A 21,144-nucleotide genomic window follows, 5' to 3' on the forward strand; every position below is an offset into this window, starting at 1 on the left:
AATAAAATCATTCATTTTGAAAAGAAATATTTGTGTTAATTATTTTCAACATGTCGGTTTTAATTAACGTATCATAACAATTTGTTTTGTTAACTTTTAAATAATCTTTGGTGTAAATTTCTCCATTGAAGCCTTATTGGGGGAATTTCGACTTTTCGTTTTATTAAGATTTACTTGGCTGAAAACACCCTCAACATTTGCTGAGGAATGGGGTAATACCATTACCTTCCGTACAAATTTAGTTATTATAGGAAAAACATATGAACCATCACCACGTTTCAAATCAAATATTGCATTCCAAAAACGAAATACATCGGTTTCATCATTTTCACAAATGTTACCAAATTAAACAACCTTAGTTCGCGAAATTCTGAATCCAATTTTTGTTTTTCATCTTCGTTCCCAAGATGTGGAAATTCTTTAAGGATATCGAAAAATTAATTATTCTTTTCATTACTAATACACGTGGGACTTATCATAGATACAATTTTAAAAATGCTTTCAAATCGAATATTTTTAAAATTGTAATAACTTTGTATAAATTGAAACTTATATTTAATATAACAACTTTTCCGTTCACCAATTTTCTTCTATTTGCCCGTGTCAAAAAACAACAACCGTTAACTTTTATTTTTATACCCTTCACCACACTGTGGTACAGGGTATTATGTCTTTGTGCATATGTTTGTAACAGGCAAAAATAATCGAGATAGACCCATGGTTCCTTTTGAGAATATGCATAGAATCACTTTCTGAGTCGATTTATGCATGTCCGTCCGTCCGTCTGTCCGTCTGTAGATGTTAAATTGTAAACAAAGTACAGGTCGCATTTATGATCCGAATTGGATGAAATTTGGCACAGCTCATTTGTTTGGCCCAAGGACGAACCCTATTGAAATTGGGAAAAATCGGTTCAGATTTAGATATAGCTCCCATATATATTTTCGTCCGATTTAATGTAAACGGTCCCTATATATCTTTCGAATTACACGAAAATTGGCACAGCGTAATGAATTAGGTCTAGAATGATGTGTGTAAAATTTCATAAAAATCGGTTCAGATTTAGATATAGCTCCCATATATATCTTCGTCCGATTTATGGTAAATTGTGTACCTAAGCCCCTATATATCTTTCGATTTGCACGAAATTTGGCACAGCGTAATGAATAAGGTCTAGAATGATGTATGCCAAGTTTCGTGAAAATTGTTTCAGATTTAGATATAGCTCCCATATATATCTTCGTCCGATTTAAGGTAAATTGTGTACCAAAGTCCCTATATATCTTTCGATTTGCACGAAATTTGGCACAGCGTAATGAATAAGGTCTAGAATGATGTATGCCAAGTTTCGTGAAAATCGGTTCAGATTTGGATATAGCTCCCATATATATCTTCGTCCGATTTAAGGTAAATTGTGTAGAAAAGTCCCTATATATCTTCCGATTTGCACGAAATTTGGCACAGCGTAATGAATAAGGTCTAGAATGATGTATGCCAAGTTTCGTGAAAATCGGTTCAGATTTAGATATAGCTCCCATATATATCTTCGTCCGATTTAAGGTAAATTGTGTACAAAAGTCCCTATATATCTTTCGATTTGCACGAAATTTGGCATAGCGTACTAAATTAAGTTTAGAATGATGTGTGCAAAGTTTCGTGGCAATCGGTACAAATTTAGATTTAGCTCCCATAAATAGCTTAGCCCGATTTTAGGTAAATAGTCCACTAAAGTCACTGGAAATCTTTTGGTATATCGTACTGAATTAAGTCTAGAATGATGTGTGCAAAGTTTCGTGACAATCGGTTCAGATTTAGATATAGCTCCCATACATATTTTCGTCCGATTTTATGTAATTGGTGCACCAAAGTCCCTATATATCTTTCGATTTGCACGAATTTTGGTATAGGTAAACGTAAACTGTTGTTGGCTTTGTAACAATACAAAGTATACCTCACACACATATGCCAAATATTTATATTCTTTTTACTTTTTCTTTCGCTTTATACATTTTTGATGTTGCCATAACAAAAAGAACCCAAATATTGCAATATTACTAAAATGACCAAAAATCGTCATTTTTTGGGCAAAAATCGTCAAATCGTCAAATCGTCATTTTTCAATTTTTGACTAAAAAATCGTCATAATGACGATAAATCTGGCAGCCCTGTTTGTGGCTAGTTTTGCATTCCATTGTATCTTTACGTTAGAGGTGTGTAAAATGAAAATTCTCAGAGAGTAAAGGAGAAACCGTCATATGAAATATCTTACAAAAAGAGAACGAAGAGAAAGAGCTAACCGATACATGTAAACAAGGGCACCAGTTCCCATGCTTACCCAGAATTACTTTACGTATTTCGGGCACTGTCACCAACATTTGCAAATCCCAAGATTTTTTACTCTCTCTCTCTCTCTCTCTCTCTGAAATGAAACCAGTATTTATGAATTGTGTTCATAAAATACAAAAATCCGGACATTGACGACACTTTAATTTTTTTGAAAAGAAAATACCCGAACCGAACTATGGCCTGTACATTATTATCAAATTATAATGGACAGACGGACGGACACACATGTCTAGATCGACTCAACTAGTTGAGATTTGATATGATCGGTATACTAAAAGGTGAGTATACGACCAATTTTTCACACATATTGGGCAGTATCTCAGCCATAACTTGACGAATGTTAATTTTTATGTGTTCAAGAGTTAAATGCTTATCTGCATAAATCATAATCTCCACTTAAAGCAAGATATGTGGCTGTGACAAAATCACAATCATACCCTCAGCCTTATGTCTAATGAGGGTATTTACACTTTGATAAGGCAAAAATGTGCCTCAAATATTGGTTTCTTTGAACCATATCCGTTTTAGACAATTTGAAGTCATTTACAAATGCCCATCCGTCTGTCTGTCCTGATGGTGCGCACCATAACTCTCGAAGGCAGTTACCGATTTCGCAATATCGTAATATTTCTACTAAAATTAGTTCATGTTCGAAGATGGGGAATATCGGTACACTCCTTCTGGTACCTTCCCACAATATATACAAAATTGTGCTAAAAATTATTTCTGTAAAATTATGCGAACGGACTATCAAATTTTAACTAAACGTCGTACAATCTATTATCTTTACTAAGCCTAGATTAAGTCCGAAGAGGGGACCCATTGGTTTACTCCTTCTGTTACCTTCCCCACAAAGGGTCAACATTCTCAATATTTATAAATCCAATATCAGGCGAATCACCGAATTGAAACAAACATTGTACAACTTATTATCTTTACCAAGACTAGATACTTGCGCCAAATTGGCTCAATATTATATAAACTTATAAATTTTATTTGAAGCTAATTGAATAACCGACTTGATCAACATTAAACCCGAAACCACTTTAATAAAAACATATACCTTTTATAAAACGCACACCATAGGCTCAGGGTATATATCTGTCGGCAACACCGACTGACACTTTTTGTACCTTCACCACACTGTGGTCTTTGTGCATATGTTTGTAACAGGCAAAAGGAAACGAAATAGACACATGGTTCCTTTTAAGAATATGCATAGAATCACTTTCTGAGTTGTCCGTACGTCCGTCTATGTACAATGTGCAGATCGCATTTATGGTCCGATTTAGATGAAATTTGGCACAGCTCACTAATTTGAACGAACCCTATTGAAAATCGGATCAGATTTAGATATAGCTCCCATATATATTTTCTTCCGATTTTAGGAAAATGGTGCACCAAATTCCCAATATTTGTCCAATTGAGACAAAATCTTGCGCAGTACACGGATAGGTGTATGCGCAGTTAAAATCGGATCAGATTTAGATATAGCTTCCACATATATTTTCGTATGATTTTATGTAAATGGTGCACTGATGAGCCTACGTCTGTTCGATATACACGAGGTAAAATTGTTGACAGCGCAACTTTTTTTTGTCTGATTTTCTGGTCGCTCCAGAGGCCGCAATTATGGCCCATGCATGGAGAGGGGGGTCGGGCAAAAGAATAAGCATGCCTATTTTCATAAAAATTGGCCAATATTTAGCGGGTCAAATGAACCCTGACTTTTGTGTGAAAAATGACATTTGTTTCTATGGCATATATATTTACCCCTGAAGGACATAGACCCTAGAAATTGATGGTATATCCAAGAGGAGTGGTTGACCTTTAAATTGATACCAATTATATTGTCGTATGTACTCGGATATGGGAGTTACACTTAAATATTTATATCGCTTTGACATTTTCCATTATGATCCAGTTATGGTGAAGGTGATGATCGGATAAAAATTTTGGGATGAAGTGGACGGAAAACTTAATTTTTTTTTATTTTCAGTCGATCTGTAGTCTACAATTGAAAGCCGAACATCACAACAAAACCCACGGTGAAGGGAATCTGGACAATTAATTACAAGGGCTGTACTGAATATTATTAATATTCGGAAAATATGTCAGTGGAAGAAAGAGGCGCTGTTGACCTCTAATCAATAGGGTGCAAATATTACGAAATATTGCCCAGGCTCAGAATAAACATCGACAGAAAGTTAGAGTGGTAGTGGTGTAGGGTATCGTATGGTCGGCCTCGTCCGTCTATACTGCTCCGCCCACTGGTTTTATTATTATTATTTATTTTTTATGCAAAAAGTCAATTTCAAGTAGAGCCGATGAAACGCTATATATTTACAATCTTTAGACTTCGAACTTTACACCAATACAATTTTATAACATTGTGGGTCACGGTTTACAAATGACTTGAGGTCAAAGTCAAATTTTCATATTTTTGTGAATATAATTTATATTTGAGAATGTTATTTAACAATGACATGCGTCAAATATTAACATTAAATGACGGTAAATTAAACATATGGAACTGGTGATTACAATGATTGTGAAAATTATCAAAAATATGAAAATAATAATCAAAAATTTCCCATATAAAACTCATAAATATGATTTTTTAAACATTTGAGTTTCAGAAACGCCGCCTTGATATGTTCCCTGTCCGCCTTGATATGTTCTTTGTCCAGAATGTTGCTACCATCTGTGACCGTTAAAACATAAACAGTCCGCGAAACCGTCAGTGAGGGTCTAGACTTGCGCTCCCAAATCGTTTGGTCGTCGGTAAATCACATGTTAAATATTTGAATTGCAATTGATTTGCAAATGTTGACAGTGCAAAATAGTTTTAGTACATTAATCAATTTAATTGATCATGACAAATAAAACCGACGTTCTTTTTTGTTTGTGGTACCTGTAATTTTTTTATCACTAATCTTGCAATATCTAGTGTTATTATCGGGAATTATTAATTATAACTAAACATTTCCTTAAAACAAGTCATGTGATAGGATTTTTTTTGCGAAATTTTTAAAATTGACTGGCGACATTCAACTAGTTACTTAAAATGTTTTTTGGATATTTAAGGAATATGGTTATACAAGAAGAGTTCAGTGTTTGTCGAAGAATTATCGGAAACGTAACAGAAAATGGCTTTCACATTAAAAATTCAAAAGACCGCAATCCTTGTGCTAGCATTATTTGTCATCAGTATTCCAAAGGGCCACTCTGAGGATTCAGGTAAAATGGAATTGATTTCGAAAGAAAAGAAATATTTAAAATTTATTATCTTTCAGTTTCCCAGTTAACTCCGTGTAAACTTAACGATCCCAATAATGGGCCCTGTCTAAGAGATTTACTACAACATTTACTACTGAGAGGTACTACAACACATTCCATTGATCCGTACAAGTTAAAGAAGGCACGAGTTACTGTGGACAATCCAAACATTCGCCTCAACATGAATCTGACACAGGTTGTCATTAGGGGTTTGTCACAATCCCAAATGAAAGATGTTATGTAAGCTATTAAAGTCCCTTTTTAAATCATTCCAATAATATCGTGTCCATTCCAAATGATAGTGTTACTGATGGCGATCATTTTGTTTTGAATGTCAACATTCCCAAAGTCCACATTGCCGGTAATTATGTAATGGATGGTCGGGTACTATTACTGAACTTGGCTGGAAAGGGTGAATTCAGTGTGGATTTCAGTAAGTATTTTTAAATTATAATATTTAAAAAATAAAGATGGAAATATCGTATCGTCTATTATTTCAGGTGATATCGATGTTCGTTTTACCCTGGTCGCAAAAGCAGTTGAACGTGAGGGCGAACGCTATTTCAATGTGGAAACCCTAAAATCACATATCAAACATTTGGGTAATATGCACGTCGCTTTTGCCAATCTCTTTGGCAGCAACCAAGCTCTAACTGACAGTGCCAATGATCTATTCAATCAAAATTGGCGTGAACTGGTCGAGGTTTTGCGTCCTGTTATTGAAGAATCCATGGATACGTCAATTCGTACACAGGCCAATAAAATATTCAGCAATATTCCTGCCAGAAGTATTATTTTGGATGCGGAATAATTTATTCAACTGTTTATAAGAAATGCGTAGAATAAAGATTTATTGATTATATTTAATTCTGAAACAATAATAATTCTATTTACATTCTAAATGGAACAGGTTTGACGTCAAACGTTTAAAAACCATTGTGTTCTGAAAAAATAAATATTCCGAGGACTCCAATTGTTGTAATACACTATAAAAATTTTCAATTTTAGATGGGAGATGAAATTGGGCATAGGCTTAAAACATGAAAAACCTATAATGTAGTATTTTCGAAGGTAGAGGTATAACACACATAAATGTGGCCATGGAATCCAATATACACAAATATATAAATGCGGACTCTGAGCAGACTATTTATAGCACTGAGCAACAAGTTTTTGGAGGGGTAGAAAATTCCTTATGGAGATGAAAGCCCTTGTCTACTATATTAACAATCCAGAAATACAAATTCGCCATGGGTCATGTTTTTGAAAGCAACAACATTGCAAAAATAAAATCTCTGAAAAAAAATCAATAGCTGCAGACAAAGATATAAAACCTTTTATTAAGCACTTTAAATAAATAAAATCATCATGCCATAACCCTAAATCTTTATCTAAATATGGCGAATTTGTCTTTCTGTGTCATTAACATACTCGCAAGAGACTTTCATCCCCATAAGGAATTTTCCACCAGACATGCGATGGCCTCCATTTTCTGCCAAATATAAAAAAAAGTTTATGTTTTGACATAGTCAAAGATAAAGGCTTCCCCCGATATTAGATGTTCTAAAAAACGAGATTTATACTCGTCATCACACTGTGGTAGAAGGGACACTATACCATATCTCTTCTCTTTGTGATGTTCGCCTTATAATTGTGGCCAACTTGAAAAACACGCACAAAAATAAAGTTGTCGTCCATTCCATCCCATTAATATCATCTGATGACACCGACAATTATAGTAGTCGTCCTTGAATATAACTGGAATTCCTGTTAAATGTTAAAACGATCATTTCCACCCTCTAGTGTGGAATTGGTAATACAAAACATTAGAATAGGTAGACCCCTGTAAATACTAGCTGTGTCTGATTACTTTTCCAGTAACATTTACTCAGTAATTTCTGTTTCAGATAGTAAGCCGTTTTTATTCTCTTTTGCAATAGTACTGAGAAAAGTAAAGAGACAACATTCAATAAGATTCAGCCAATAATTTGCAGATTCGCGAATTATCTTCCATATTCAAAATTTGTTATGCAACACAGTTTAACGAAACGAAATTGCACTTTGGAAATTAAAATGTTTGGATATCTTGCACATAAAACAGCTGATTCAAAAATTACTGAGTTTGCATGACATAATTATGCAAGGTATTCTCATGCAGTTATATGTTTCCAATTTTTTCATAAATTTTCTTTTGACAACATTCAGCTTTCAAAATTTAAATGGAAATACCTTCCTTCGAAATGTACGCACAGCATATGTCCAGTGGCAAAAAATACTAAATCTTTTATATTTACAAATATTTTGAAGTTCCCTGCCTCTAAAAATTATAAGTTGAATTTTGATAGCAATGTGTGGCTTTACAAATATATTTTGTTCGATTTATTGAAAATATGCCAATCGACATACATACAATTTTATGGAGCTCATTTTTCATTGCCATTATAATTTTCTCAAATGATACTACCTTCCATAATTATGCCATGCTGAATTTTACTGCAAAAAATTCTTTCAGTTAACTCCAGTAAGTTTTTTGTTGTTGAACTGTCGAACTTGATCTCTCATTTTACTTTCCTTTACTGGATGTTTGGGTAAACAGACAACATTTAGTAAAATTTGGTAACAATTTTTACCAAATATCGAATAAACAGACACAACTATTTACGTACGACACCTGCATCCGAATACGAACAACGACATAATTGGTATTAATTTAAAGGCCAACCACTCATCAACTTCTCTTGTCTATGTCCTTCAGGCCATTTTCACACAAAAGTCTGATTGCATTTGGCTCCTAAATATTATCCCATTATCCATGGTCCAATCTATACCTCCTTGTGAAATTTTGGATCATATTATATTGTTACAGACAAAAGCTAGTCGAGATATGACGACTAGCTGAGCCGATCTAAATCGGTATAGAAAAAATGGGTCTATGACCTTTTGGGGCCACACAAATCTGTACTAGCTTTACAATATAGTTTTGTAGGTTATAACTATTAAGAGCATCTCTTGTATCCCTTGTATATTGTGAAGGCTATCATATAGTCGGCGACTTTTGAACTTTCCTTGTTATGGATTCTTAAGAAACAAAGACAAAAAAATCTAAATTATACTGGCAATGGCTGAATTATAGACCATTTCTAAAGACGTGATCAAAATCCTATATATATATATATATATACCGAAATTTGGAAGTACCATTAAACGAGGGCCACCTTAAAAAATGGACCAATATTAAAATATTTGGTAACCAGTGTCAATTCGTTTAAAAAACATGTCAAACATTTTCACCTTTATATGGGAGCAGTAGCACTAAACCCATGTAGGTCAAGTTGAAAGATGGTGGCATCAATATAGGTTGATACTTTGGGTTCTGTGAAAACACCATAAATAATATCCAAAATGTCCGAATGTAGATCAACAAAATTATAATTAACAATCAAAATAAAGAAAAAAGTATTCTTTTATTCAATTCAACAAACTAATAAAAATCAAAATCGTAATACATTCTAAATCTGTTTGAATTTTATTAACAATTGAAAACAAAATATGTTTAAAATATTTAAATAAATAAACCACAATAATTAATTCAATATTACTTTTTCAGTAAAATTCCAATGGACTTTAACCACGGTGTGAAAATCAATTAAAATTAAATGTTTTGAAAAAGGTAAGAACAAGCGTTGCTTAGTTGTTTGGTTGGCTCACTGCCTGGCTCATCAGACGGAATGGCTGCCAAAACTTAATTAATTCTCCACTATGTGAAACAATATTAATGGTATATAAAATAAAAACAACTTAAATAGATGACACATGAATGGCGTTGCCTATGTTTTACCCTACATACACTTTCAATTTAGCGTAGATTTCACAGAATTGTGCAGTTAGTTGACCAGATTGATTACTTTGTAGTTATCGTAAACATTTAAAATATGTAGGATCACGCTACCGCCCCTATAACGAATTTAAGATATAATTTAAGATATTTTCATAATTTGTTTCATTACAGAATTTAATAATATAAGACAGAATCTAATCTGATACTGTTCATTTGATACCTTTCATAACTTTAATGGATAGAACACGGCCCTTCAAAGACTTTGAAAAAATAAAACGGAAATTTTTAATTGAAGGCTTTTAGTACACTTCACTTTCCATATAAAATATGCATTTAAAAACAGCACATTTAAAATATTATCTATATAGTTCTACTTATTTTTATATTCCAATATAAGTTTCGCAAATGATATGATCACCGAAAAAGGGAAAATAAAAATAGTTTTTTATCGTTATTTGTAGATGTTTTTTACCACAATGTACAAACGGAATGATGAACTTAAATTACCCATTACCATTGATACAAGAGCGTATAAAACCGAAAGAATTATAAAACAAAGGTCGGAATAAATTTATATATGATTTATAGAAAAATTGATATGTGCAAATTTTAGATGGCTACCGCTGACAGAGTTGATAAGTTAGCCACAAATTAAGCATTAATTTGTATACCCTACATCTGACTGTGGTACAGGCTATGTTGCTCATTTGTGTGTAACATGGAAAAGGAAACCATTCAACTTTGCTCAATTAAATTGCAGTTGTAAATTTTAAACTTAAAACTAATTTTGATAATTTTTGGTGGTGAAATTTGGCACCCAATGAGAATCGAACCATGCACTCCCCAAAAACCCAAAAGTTAGAAGATACCAATGATCCTACTTTAAACAATTTTGCCTAAATTATTCGCCTGGGGTGCTAACTCTAAACTTAGTTCACAATTGATAATTGTTGGTAGGAAGATTTGAAGACTTGAAGTAACGTTGTAAATATATAGCCCAACGTGCACGTTTTGAAGGTATAGAGATACACGTTACACAGAAAAACATCTTAATGAATATTTTCATAATTTCGTTCATAGTTTATTTCCATTCTGAACTTCGCTTAGAACAAATGTAAAAATACTTATAATCATAAGAAAGCCACTAATTTTTCCAAATCATGTAAAATTGTCATTAATATCAAAATTATTTGCATACTTCGATCTACTTTACCACTATTTGCGCTCATTGTTTATTCTCTCTTTCTCTTTCTTTATCTTTTGGTATCGTCCCCTGTCTCTCCCCTCTCCATAAACCGTTTGCCTGTCTACTGTTTATCTTGTTTACAACGAGCGATCTCTCCACTCAATCAATTGTGGCTAGTTTTGCATTCCATTGTTTTTTATTTCAGATAATGTTATCTGCCTCTGCTTTGGTGTTATAAAATTCGCATATGTACTTTCCAAATTATTTCGATATAAAGATTTCGATGTAACGATTTACGAATTGCATTCATAAAATGCAAAAATCTGGACATTGGCAACACTTTCTGAACACTATTCATATAATATACGAATTATTTTTTTCTGTGTATGGCGCTCCAAAATTTTTATTAAAATGGCTATTCAATATGTCATCGTATCAAAGTCCCTATCTTAAAGGTAGGGAGCATAAAACTGTGATTATAATTTGGTATTATTTATTTCTTTTCGTTTATTTCTAAATGAATGAATTTTTAAAACGGCATTAATCCCAAAAGTTATAACCGAACGAAAATACTAATCTTCAATTTTCTATTATTTCACCTTATATTCATTGTAATAAATTAAGTACATGCATTGTACCAAATGTACTATTTTTAGTACCATTTGTTCATTTTCGTGCAATTATATACAAACATCCATTTGTCGATTACTAAATTAACCTATCAGGGACGTAGACTTCCGGCGATATAGTTGATTTGTTTAAATTCCGAATATATTCCATCTTAATAGAGGGTACATACAATTCGACTCGGCTAATATTCACATCGTTAACTGTTGTTATTTAATATTCATAAAAAATTAACAACAAAAGCAAACTATTCGCAAAATTAAAAAAAAATGAAATAAAATAAAAAACACATTAAAAGTGGCAATCGGCAGCAGCTTAAGAATCATCATAAAACAAATGAAGCTGATTTGAAGGTGGCGAACGCAACAACTTGTTTTCTTCAAAAACAAAATAGATACCTATGAAGCGGCTAACACACATATGTATGTACATACGCATGTATGTGTGTGTTTATTTCATTAAGCCAACACACACGTTTTAGTGTTTTTTTTCTGTTTTGCCGCTTTCTGAGCAGAATTTTATCAGGGGGTAGAACCAAAACAAATTTATCTCATTTCATGTATTTTAAGTTGAAACGTCGCTTAGGATGGGCCCCAGAACAGAAATCAAAATCACCTTCAATGACAACGACAATGAGAAGACATCTCATCAATATCGATATAACGATTTTATTCAACAACATGTCTATCGTTCGTCATACAAAAAGTTCCATTCGAACGTATTCGGTTTGAATTTTAAGTGAAATTGAAATCGACGAGAGCTAAGGATTTTGCAGCGGGACGTTTAGGCCAGAGTATTGTGCCTGTGGGAACGAACCTATTGTAGGGTAAGTACTGCACAACGAACGCATTTGTGAACAGCAATAGCAGCAGCTCCTGTGTTCTGAACGAAGATTCTGGAGAAACTGGTTTTCGTTTTCGATTTCAATTTCAGATGCTGTTTGAATTAATCCGAAATGAGTGTTTGGAAAAACGCTTACCAAAACAAAAAAAATCAGATCAGTCAGTGTTTCGGAAATTGCATACACCAGAAGATAATCGACTTTGAACGCTTATTAACGCCTCACGCTACGCCAGAGCCGATCATTCTTTTGTCATTTTATTTATCAACATCAATCATCGAAGTGTCGTGTCTGCTTAATTTTTTTGTCATCGTTCTTGTGAGAAGTGCAAATTAATCATGAAACTGGATTCGGGTTCAAGTTTGCTTGTGATCTTGGCAACAATACTGGTGGTCGCTGTGGTCAATGGAAAGACGCTCACCACAAAACGTAAATAAATAATTGATTTTCGATGTAAATTATTTAAGAAAATCTTTCTGTGAATTGTTTGTTATATTTATTTTAGCGGATTTTTTAACACAATGCCAACCGAACGATTCCGAGTTCAATCGATGTTTGGTAAGAAATTTCCAAGCATTTTTTACCGAATGGAAAGAAGGTAATTATTAAAGTAAATGTGGGTGTATTATTAGTTATAAGAGGTAGTTAAACAGTGTTATAACGAAAATGTTGTGTGAGCAATTTGTGTGGTACACAGTTTTTAGAGGAAAAAAAACGTTTTTTTTTTATCCGTACAAATGTTCGACTGTGTAGTACCAATATTCGCAATGCGCAATTTTTTGAATTGCCTATATATTTTATAACTACATACGCCCAGCCTTTGGGAATACTTATGTAAAATATTGTATGACATGTGAAAATAGTCGATATTAAAATATTCCGTTGAACATGACTATACCAAAACAAAACAATATTCCCACAAGTATAAGCTAAGTTTTGGCAAAACTTCAGAAATATATCTTAATTGGTTTAGAAGTTTTACATTTTGCGCCGCTAAATCACAATGGGCCAGAGATCCCATTTGCTTCTAAAATTAGAGCAGAGGGTTAATGAAATAAATGAATATCACATATAAGGGTTTCGAGGGAGCTGATTACGAATCTGCAAAAAAAATTAATGTGGTGGATCGAAAATGGAGGTCAACTTTTTTACAAACTTTCGTAGAGCTATGGACGCTGATTACAAATTTTTAAAATAAACAAGACTTCAAAATGGTGGATCAAAATTAAGAGAAAACAAGCAAAAAATCGTTGAGTTCGGTCGGGCCGAACTTTGGATACCCTCCACCATAGATATACTGACAGGTACTAGAAATGAATATATAGGGAACTTACCAAAAAGTGGACCTATACCGACATTTCCAAAAACGGATTATGTAAACCATAATACAAACAGGGGCTAGGTCTAAATGCAGTATACGTTCTAATTTTTTATCTCGCTATCCTCCGCAGGTGAAATGATTACAACAGAGTCTTAGAACCAAACTCAAAGCGCGGAACAAATCAGATTACTATTTTAATAAAAAAAAGGGGGTTATATGGGGACTACCCCAAAAAGGAGGCGAATATTAATAATTTTTAGTAGGGAGATTTGTTACTATATACGACTATAAAATACCAAATTGCAGCAAATTCAGTTGAAAAACGCGCTCAAGAACCCCAAAATACCAAAAATCTGTCGTACCCTTATATGGGGGCTATCCGAAAAAATGGACCTATATTCATAATTTTTTGTGAAGAGATTTGGTACCTATTAAGAACTGAAAATACTAAATTACAGCTAATTCGGCGGTAAAATACGATCAAAACCCCCAAAGTAATGCAAATTAGGAAGTACCGTTATATATGGGCTAACAGAAAAAGTGGGCCTATATTTATAATTTTTTGTGAAGACATTTAGTACACAAAAAGAACCCAATGTACCAAATTTCAGCGAATTCGGATGAAAAACGCACTCAGGAACTGCAAAATACCGAAAATACGGTTATATGGGAGCTATGTCTAAACGTGGACTGATATATCCCATCTTCGAACTTAACCTGCCTGCAGACAAAAAAACTATGCAAAATTTCAACACCCTATCTCAATTACTTCAGAACAGGGATGCGAAATGAAATTATTCAAATTGTACTGGCTTTCAATAAAAAGTGTACTTTTTTCAGTCCGATTGTACTTTTTATATATTTTTTAATAAAATGTTTGTTGTTATTAACAATTAATAAAACCATACATAAACAAAATTAATTAAGATTTAAAGCAGTCGATGCATGTATTCTGTTCCTTTCTTTGGTTTTAAATATCTGAAATATCTGTACCGAAATATTCCTGAAACAATGAAAAATCATCTCTCTCATATAACTGTTACAAAAATAATAATTAATATCTTTACTGAATTTATCATTCTGATCGGAAATACTGAATTTGCATAGGACACTACGGTTAAACTATGGCAAATTCATCCATTCGTAACGACAGCGGGGGATGGCGATCCATTTCATGTTGTATGTTTAAGCACTTATAATACTTTTAACTGAGAATAGTTTGATATAATTTAGAAATAGTGCTAAATATGTCATTGGGGTGCTATTGTATTTTTGACTTCCAAATAGTGCTAAAATTAGTACAATTGTGCCAACTTTTGCATCCCTGCTTCAGAAGATAGCGTGATTACAACAGGCAATCGGACATTGCTAGATCGTCTTAGAATTTTACCCTGATCAAGAATATATATATTTTATAGGGTCGCACATGAATATTTCGATGAGTTACAAACAGAATGACAAAATTAATATACCCTTCATACAAAAAATAAGTAAAAACAATGTCCTTCGGTTTTGCAGACAGTTATATACCCACAGCCTATGTTTTGCGGAGGTCTTCGGAATAGAACACAAGTTTTATTATTCGCTTTATATAAGTTATATTTGTTTTCAAACCCTTCTTTGGAGGGGTTTCAGATGAGGTTGTCCTATAGGCACTATCTTAGAATTTATTGTAGATTTGGACAAATACTACGATTTGACATTATGTATGCGAGGTACCTACTAGAACGAGAACACAAGTTTTATTATTCGCTTTATATAAGATATATTTGCTTTCAAACCCTTCTTTGGAGGGGTTTCAGATGAGGTTGTCCTATAGGCACTATCTTAGAATTTATTGTAGATTTGGAAAAATACTACGATTTGACATTATGTATGTGAGGTACCTACTAGAACGAGTGCACCAATGGGTCTCATGTTCGAGCTTGATGTATCTAAGAATATTATCGTGTGCAATGTATGTACGAAATGGGATATTCCGTCCGCTCCATATGAGTTTTCAAAATTTTGACCCTTAGTGGATCCATAGGTCCTGTCTTCTTACATTATACAGGAATGGATAAGATATTAGGTTGTGCAATGAGTAGTTCAATTCGGTTATTCCATTCGCATGGTATTATAAAATTAATGTTCAGCAAAATTTTGACCAATTTGCGTGGGATGTCCAAGAAGGTGTGGACCGAGGTCTGATCTTTTGTAACCGGCAAAAGAAAACGAGATAGACACATGGTTCCTTTTGAGAATATCCATAGAATCACTTTCTAAGTCTATTTATGCATGTCCGTCCGTCTGTCTGTCCATGTTAAATTGTAAACAAATTACAGGTCACATTTATTATTCGAATTGGAAGAAATTTGGCATAGCTCATTCATTTGGCCCAAGGGCTAACCCTATTGAAATTGGGAAAAATCGGGTCAGATTTAGATTTAGCTCCCATATATATCTTCGCCCGACTTAAGGTAAATGGTGTACAAAAGTCCCTAAATATCTTTCGATCTGCACGAAATTTGGTACAGCGTACTAAAATAAACCTACAATAATGTGTGCTAAGTTTCGTGAAAATCGGTTCAGATTTAGATATAGCTCCCATATATATTTTCGTCTGATTTAATGCAAATGGTGCACCAAAGACTCTATATATATATATATATATATATATTCTTCCATTTGCACTAAATTTGGCATGGCGTACTGAATTGAGTCTAGAGTGATGTGTGCCAAGTTTCGTGAAGATCCGTTCATATTTAGATATATAATATTTCTTGACCTCTAGTCATCAAGAGGGTGCAAATATCGCGAAGTATTGCCCAAGCTCAGAATGTAGTACCACAGAAAGTTTGATTTTCGTGGAAGTTGTGTAGGGTATCATATGGTCGGCCCAGTCCGACTATACTGCTCCGCTCACTGTTTTTTTTTATAAGTTTTTGTGGCACATGAATTTGTGACGCCACGAAATATTGGTCCTAGACACTCTTTTTAGTATACGGATCGTCATATCTCGACTAACGGGGTTCATGTAGATATGTGTGTCCGCTCGCCTTTCCATTAACATCTGTAAACAAAGTAACGGTAACAGCTGGGAATCAATTGTCACAAAATTTCGCCTATACGGCTCTAACAAAGGAAGATACTTATTGTGTTTTGTAAAATCGGTCAATATTTAGCTGCTGAAGTCAACCAAAAGCATTTGTATTTGTTTCTCATAAAACATTACATGGGGGAAACACAAAATTTGCATTCTATGTCATATACATTTATTCGAGAAGGACAGACGTGGTCTACGTATTCCAATATTATTTAGTATGACCATTACTAAAGTCGGAAATGTCGCGCTGATAGCTATGAAATTTTGCATAAAGTTCTGGTTATGGTGATGTAGATGTCGCACTACTTTTTGGGGTGATTGGAGGATATTAGGGGAGGCCACATTCATAACCCGAATACCAATAAATCAATATACTAGATCACTATTTTTGTGCTAAACGAATTTAAAAAGTGCTAAACGAATTTAAAAAGTGCTAAAATAAGGCAACACTGGCCAAAAGGCTGATGGTACAGGGTATTATGTCTTAGTACTTATGTTTGTAACAGGCAAAAGGAAACGAGATAGACACATGATTCCTTTGAAAATATGCATGGAATCAGTTTTTGGGTCAATTTACGCATGTCCATCCGTCTGTCCATGTATTTTTGTAAACAAAGTACAGGTCGCATTTATGACCCGATTTAGATGAAATTTGGCACAGCTCACTTATATGCCCCAAGGACGAAACCTATTGGGAAAAAATTGGTTCAGATTTAGATATAGCTCCTATATATTTTCGCCCGATTTACTGTAAATGGTGCACCAAAGTCCCTACATTTCTTTCGATTTACACGAAATTGGACATAGCGTACTGAATTGGGTCTAGAATGATATGTGTTAAGTTTCGTGAAAATCGGCTCAGATTTAGATATAGCTTCCTATACAGTGGTGGTCAGGTAATTAAAACATTTATTGTGGTAAAACTTTTTTTGATCTGCCCTCGATTCGTTTGAAGTATCTTTGATATTTTTTAATTTAGAACACTTCGATATACTGCAATTTAGAGATTTAGTGTGAAAATAGAAAATTGTTGCATGCAATTTTTCCATAAATAACGGTTTTTATGAAAATATATCGGCTTTGAAGTGGCCACATAATTAAAACATTGTGTAATTTTTTGCTTTACTGTATTTTTTGAAAATATTTTTAAAAAAAAGCTTTTTATTTTAGTTAATTTATTTATACTAAGCACCGATATAATCATTTACAGATAAAAATTTTTGAAAAAAATCTGTAAAATCTGTCAAAATTTCCAAAAAAATGTACAGTACACCTAACATTCAGAAAATCACCTTTATTATAAAAAATAAAGGTCCAAATGCACCAGAAATTGCTAGAATTAGTAGAAAACAATAAATAATTCTCAAAATAAATAAATATTTGAAATAAAAACTCAAAAAATGGGAATTAACCTAAAGGAAAGATTCAAAGATTCGGAAGCCTTTAAGAAGGCCAGAATATTTTTGCAGTATGTGAGAAAATATCGATCGATATTGGCATTTATTATTTCAAATCGACTGTGGCGTTGATCTCTGTTCGTTCTGTTGTGACTGATATTCTCTATTCTCTACTCCTCGCACAATCGATTTGAAATAATAAATGCCAATATCGATCGATATTTTCTCACATACTGCAAAAATATTCTGGCCTTCTTAAATAAAGGCTATCGAAGTTGAATCTTTCCTTTAGGTTAATTCCCATTTTTGAGTTTTTATTTCAAATTTATTTATTTAAGAATTATTTATTATGTTCTACTAATTCTAGCAATTTCTGGTGCATTTGGACCTTTCTTTTCTATAATAAAGGTGATTTTCTGAATGTTATGTGTACTGTACAAATTTTTGGCAATTTTGATAGATTTTACAGATTTTTTTTTTTCAAAAAATTTTATCTGTAAACGATTTTATCGGTGCTTAGCATACATAATTTAACTAAATTAATGAGCTTTTTTCAAAACATTTTCAAAAAATGCAGTAAAGCAAAAAATTACACAATGTTTTAATTATGTGGCCACTTCAAAGCCGATGTATTTTCATAAAAACCGTTATTTATGGAAAAATTGCATGCAATAATTTTCTATTTTCACACTAAATCTCTAAAGTGCAGTATATCGAAGTGTTCTAAATTACACAATTTTCAAAAATACTTCAAACGAATCGAGGGCTGATCAAAAAATGTTTACCACAATAAATGTTTTAATTACGTGACCACCACTGTATATTTTCGTTCGATTTTTAGTAAATGGTATCCAAAGGGTCAATGCTAGACCGATTGACACGAAATTTTGCAAAACGTAGTGAAGTTGGAACAGCCGAATGAGTACCAAGTTTTATTGAAAACGATTCAGATTTAGATATAACTCCCATATATATTTTCGTCCGATTTTTAGTAAATAGTGCACCAAGGTGATAAAATTAACCAGTCTTTTCTTTAATCACTAAAAACAACAACAACCAAATTTGGCAAATTATTTTTCTTCTCTTTTAAATCTTCAATTATGAATTCTAAAGTTACAAACCTTAACAAGCTGGTATTCATTTACCAGCCCAATGAAAATCTTGAAAATTTAATATCGAGAATAGGGGAGGTCCCCTTAAGTCGGTTCACATATAAATGCAGGCTCATTTAATTTAGTTTAATTTCATCTCAAAAGTACTTCAAAAATGCGACTTCTGCTACTAAATATATCCAAAGTGGTAAAGGGTATCATATTGTCGACCCGACTTTACTACTTTCCATACTGGTTTTCTTTGATTCTTTTTTTAAATAGTTCAAAATCGAAGTGCACACCAAATCACGACTAATATTTTTATCAGTCAAAAATTAACTGACAACAACATTTAAAACAGAACATAACAGAAATAATCGAACTATTTAAGTCACGAAATTTAAAATAACAGGTTTTTTATCACACAAAATCTTTGGTTAGTCTATAAAAGTATGTCGACTCTACTGAAACATAACATTGATATATACATTCATATTTACAGGATTACTTAGTCCAAAATATGTTGGTGATTTGGATCCATTATTTGTTAAACGCATTATTATGGAACAAGATCTCAGGCATCCCGTCTCAATGAATGCTAATCTCCATAATTTAGAGGTGAAAGGTCTCAGAGATTTGCGTGTCGAGAATGTAAGGTAAACAAAAAAATTATACATAAAATACAAAACATTCCACTGTGATTAATTATGATTTGATATTTTTTACAGTTTCGATTTAAATGAATTATTTGCCAAGGCAACATTGGTGGTGCCCAAATTGAATATTCATTCCGATTACACGATTACGGGACGTATATTGAGTTTGGCTTTAAATGGAAATGGCAAGGCATTCATAAGGGCGGGTAAGTAGGCAATAGCATTGAATGAGTTATAACAATAATCCGAGGGATATTTCCTTACTTTTAGAGCATCTGGAAGTCAAGTTACTTATTCGTTTCAAATTACGCGATGAAGATGGTCTAACGTTTATGGATGTCGATAAATTGCATGCCGAAATTAAAGAAGTCGGTGGCTTCGGTATACGTCTGGACAACCTCTTTCATGGACAGAAAGTTTTGGAAGAGAGTGCTCATGATGTTTTCAATGAAAATTGGCACGAATTCTATGAAATATTACGTCCCGCTATAAAATCAGCCGTTGAAACCATTTTAACGGAACGCCTTTCCAAAATATTTGCCAATGTTCCAGCAACATTTATAATCGGAGAATTACCAGCAGCTGCTGATTATTATGGATGATATGAGGGAACAAATGGTCTATGTGAAAATTGTTACTTTTTGTTAATTTAGTTTTAGAATCGAATCGATGGAAACAAATACATTATATGTATGTAATTATCTATGTTATAGCCTTGAAATTGTTATGTATGTATATTGATGTTAATTTTCAATATTGTAAATAAAAAATAATATATTGCTTTTAAATTCTATAAGATTCTAATAGAAATATTCAATGAAATCGGTATGGAAATATAAATATGCCAGTATAAAGATTGTCTGCATTCCAAAATGATTGTGTTATTAGAACAAAATTGACTGACATTCTTAATTCTTGCTCCTAAAAAAATGGTCAATATCGAATAAAGTTTTGATATACTCCCATATAACCTCACTTTTCGGTATTTTGAGAGTTTCAGACATATTTTTCAACTAGAAATCAAATTGATCATATTGTCATAGACGGAATATCGATTCGAACCACTACCTTGTAGCAGGCAAGGTTCGCACTCGTCTAAATGTAATACGAAAACTCGACATCGAAAAGCTGCCTACTCCTTGTCCCGATAACAAACCATACAAACTGCAGCAAAATCATCAATTATGTACAAAAGACCACTATGAAGAAACCCATACGATCAGGAGTGTCGTAATGTTACTGATGCGAAAAATGCAGGGTATAGGGCAACCCAGCAGACAGTAGCAACACGTAATGTGATTGAGAATTATCGAGAAACGTTTTTCCAGAAAAAAACGAAAGAACAAGAGAAACGATAGCGTGAGCAAATCGAGATGTGTCAGAATGAAGTCCGGAAATTTTACCAACGAGTAAAATACCAAACCAAAGGCTTTGATGCAGGCACATCCTCCTGTAGAGATGAAGATAGAAACCTGGT

General features: G+C 33.2%; 2 protein-coding genes across 2 annotated transcripts; both read left to right on the plus strand.

The window, feature by feature from the left end:
• The first annotated feature begins 5,495 nt into the window (after positions 1 to 5,495).
• Positions 5,496 to 6,436, plus strand: LOC133332913 (circadian clock-controlled protein daywake-like). Its single transcript, XM_061541283.1, has 4 exons — positions 5,496 to 5,586; positions 5,643 to 5,865; positions 5,928 to 6,058; positions 6,126 to 6,436. The coding sequence occupies exons 1-4, from the start codon at positions 5,496 to 5,498 to the stop codon at positions 6,434 to 6,436; spliced, it is 756 nt and encodes a 251-aa protein (XP_061397267.1).
• Positions 6,437 to 12,455: 6,019 nt separating this feature from the next.
• Positions 12,456 to 20,269, plus strand: LOC133332914 (circadian clock-controlled protein daywake-like). Its single transcript, XM_061541284.1, has 5 exons — positions 12,456 to 12,546; positions 12,623 to 12,715; positions 19,514 to 19,667; positions 19,740 to 19,873; positions 19,938 to 20,269. The coding sequence occupies exons 1-5, from the start codon at positions 12,456 to 12,458 to the stop codon at positions 20,267 to 20,269; spliced, it is 804 nt and encodes a 267-aa protein (XP_061397268.1).
• Positions 20,270 to 21,144: the final 875 nt, after the last annotated feature.

The sequence above is a fragment of the Musca vetustissima genome, unplaced genomic scaffold, assembly GCF_032173495.1.
Source record: "Musca vetustissima isolate MV318-11 ecotype Yass unplaced genomic scaffold, APGP_CSIRO_Mvet_v1 utg1079, whole genome shotgun sequence".
NCBI classification, from domain to species: Eukaryota; Metazoa; Arthropoda; class Insecta; order Diptera; family Muscidae; genus Musca; species Musca vetustissima.

Coding starts and splice junctions, on each gene's coding strand:
- LOC133332913 (XM_061541283.1), top strand. CDS start 5,496: ATGGCTTTCACATTAAAAATTCAAAAGACCGCAATCCTTGTGCTAGCA. Junction 5,587..5,642: donor GGGCCACTCTGAGGATTCAG/GTAAAATGGAAT, acceptor ATTATCTTTCAG/TTTCCCAGTTAACTCCGTGT. Junction 6,059..6,125: donor TGAATTCAGTGTGGATTTCA/GTAAGTATTTTT, acceptor CTATTATTTCAG/GTGATATCGATGTTCGTTTT.
- LOC133332914 (XM_061541284.1), top strand. CDS start 12,456: ATGAAACTGGATTCGGGTTCAAGTTTGCTTGTGATCTTGGCAACAATA. Junction 12,547..12,622: donor AAAGACGCTCACCACAAAAC/GTAAATAAATAA, acceptor TATTTATTTTAG/CGGATTTTTTAACACAATGC. Junction 19,668..19,739: donor TTGCGTGTCGAGAATGTAAG/GTAAACAAAAAA, acceptor TATTTTTTACAG/TTTCGATTTAAATGAATTAT.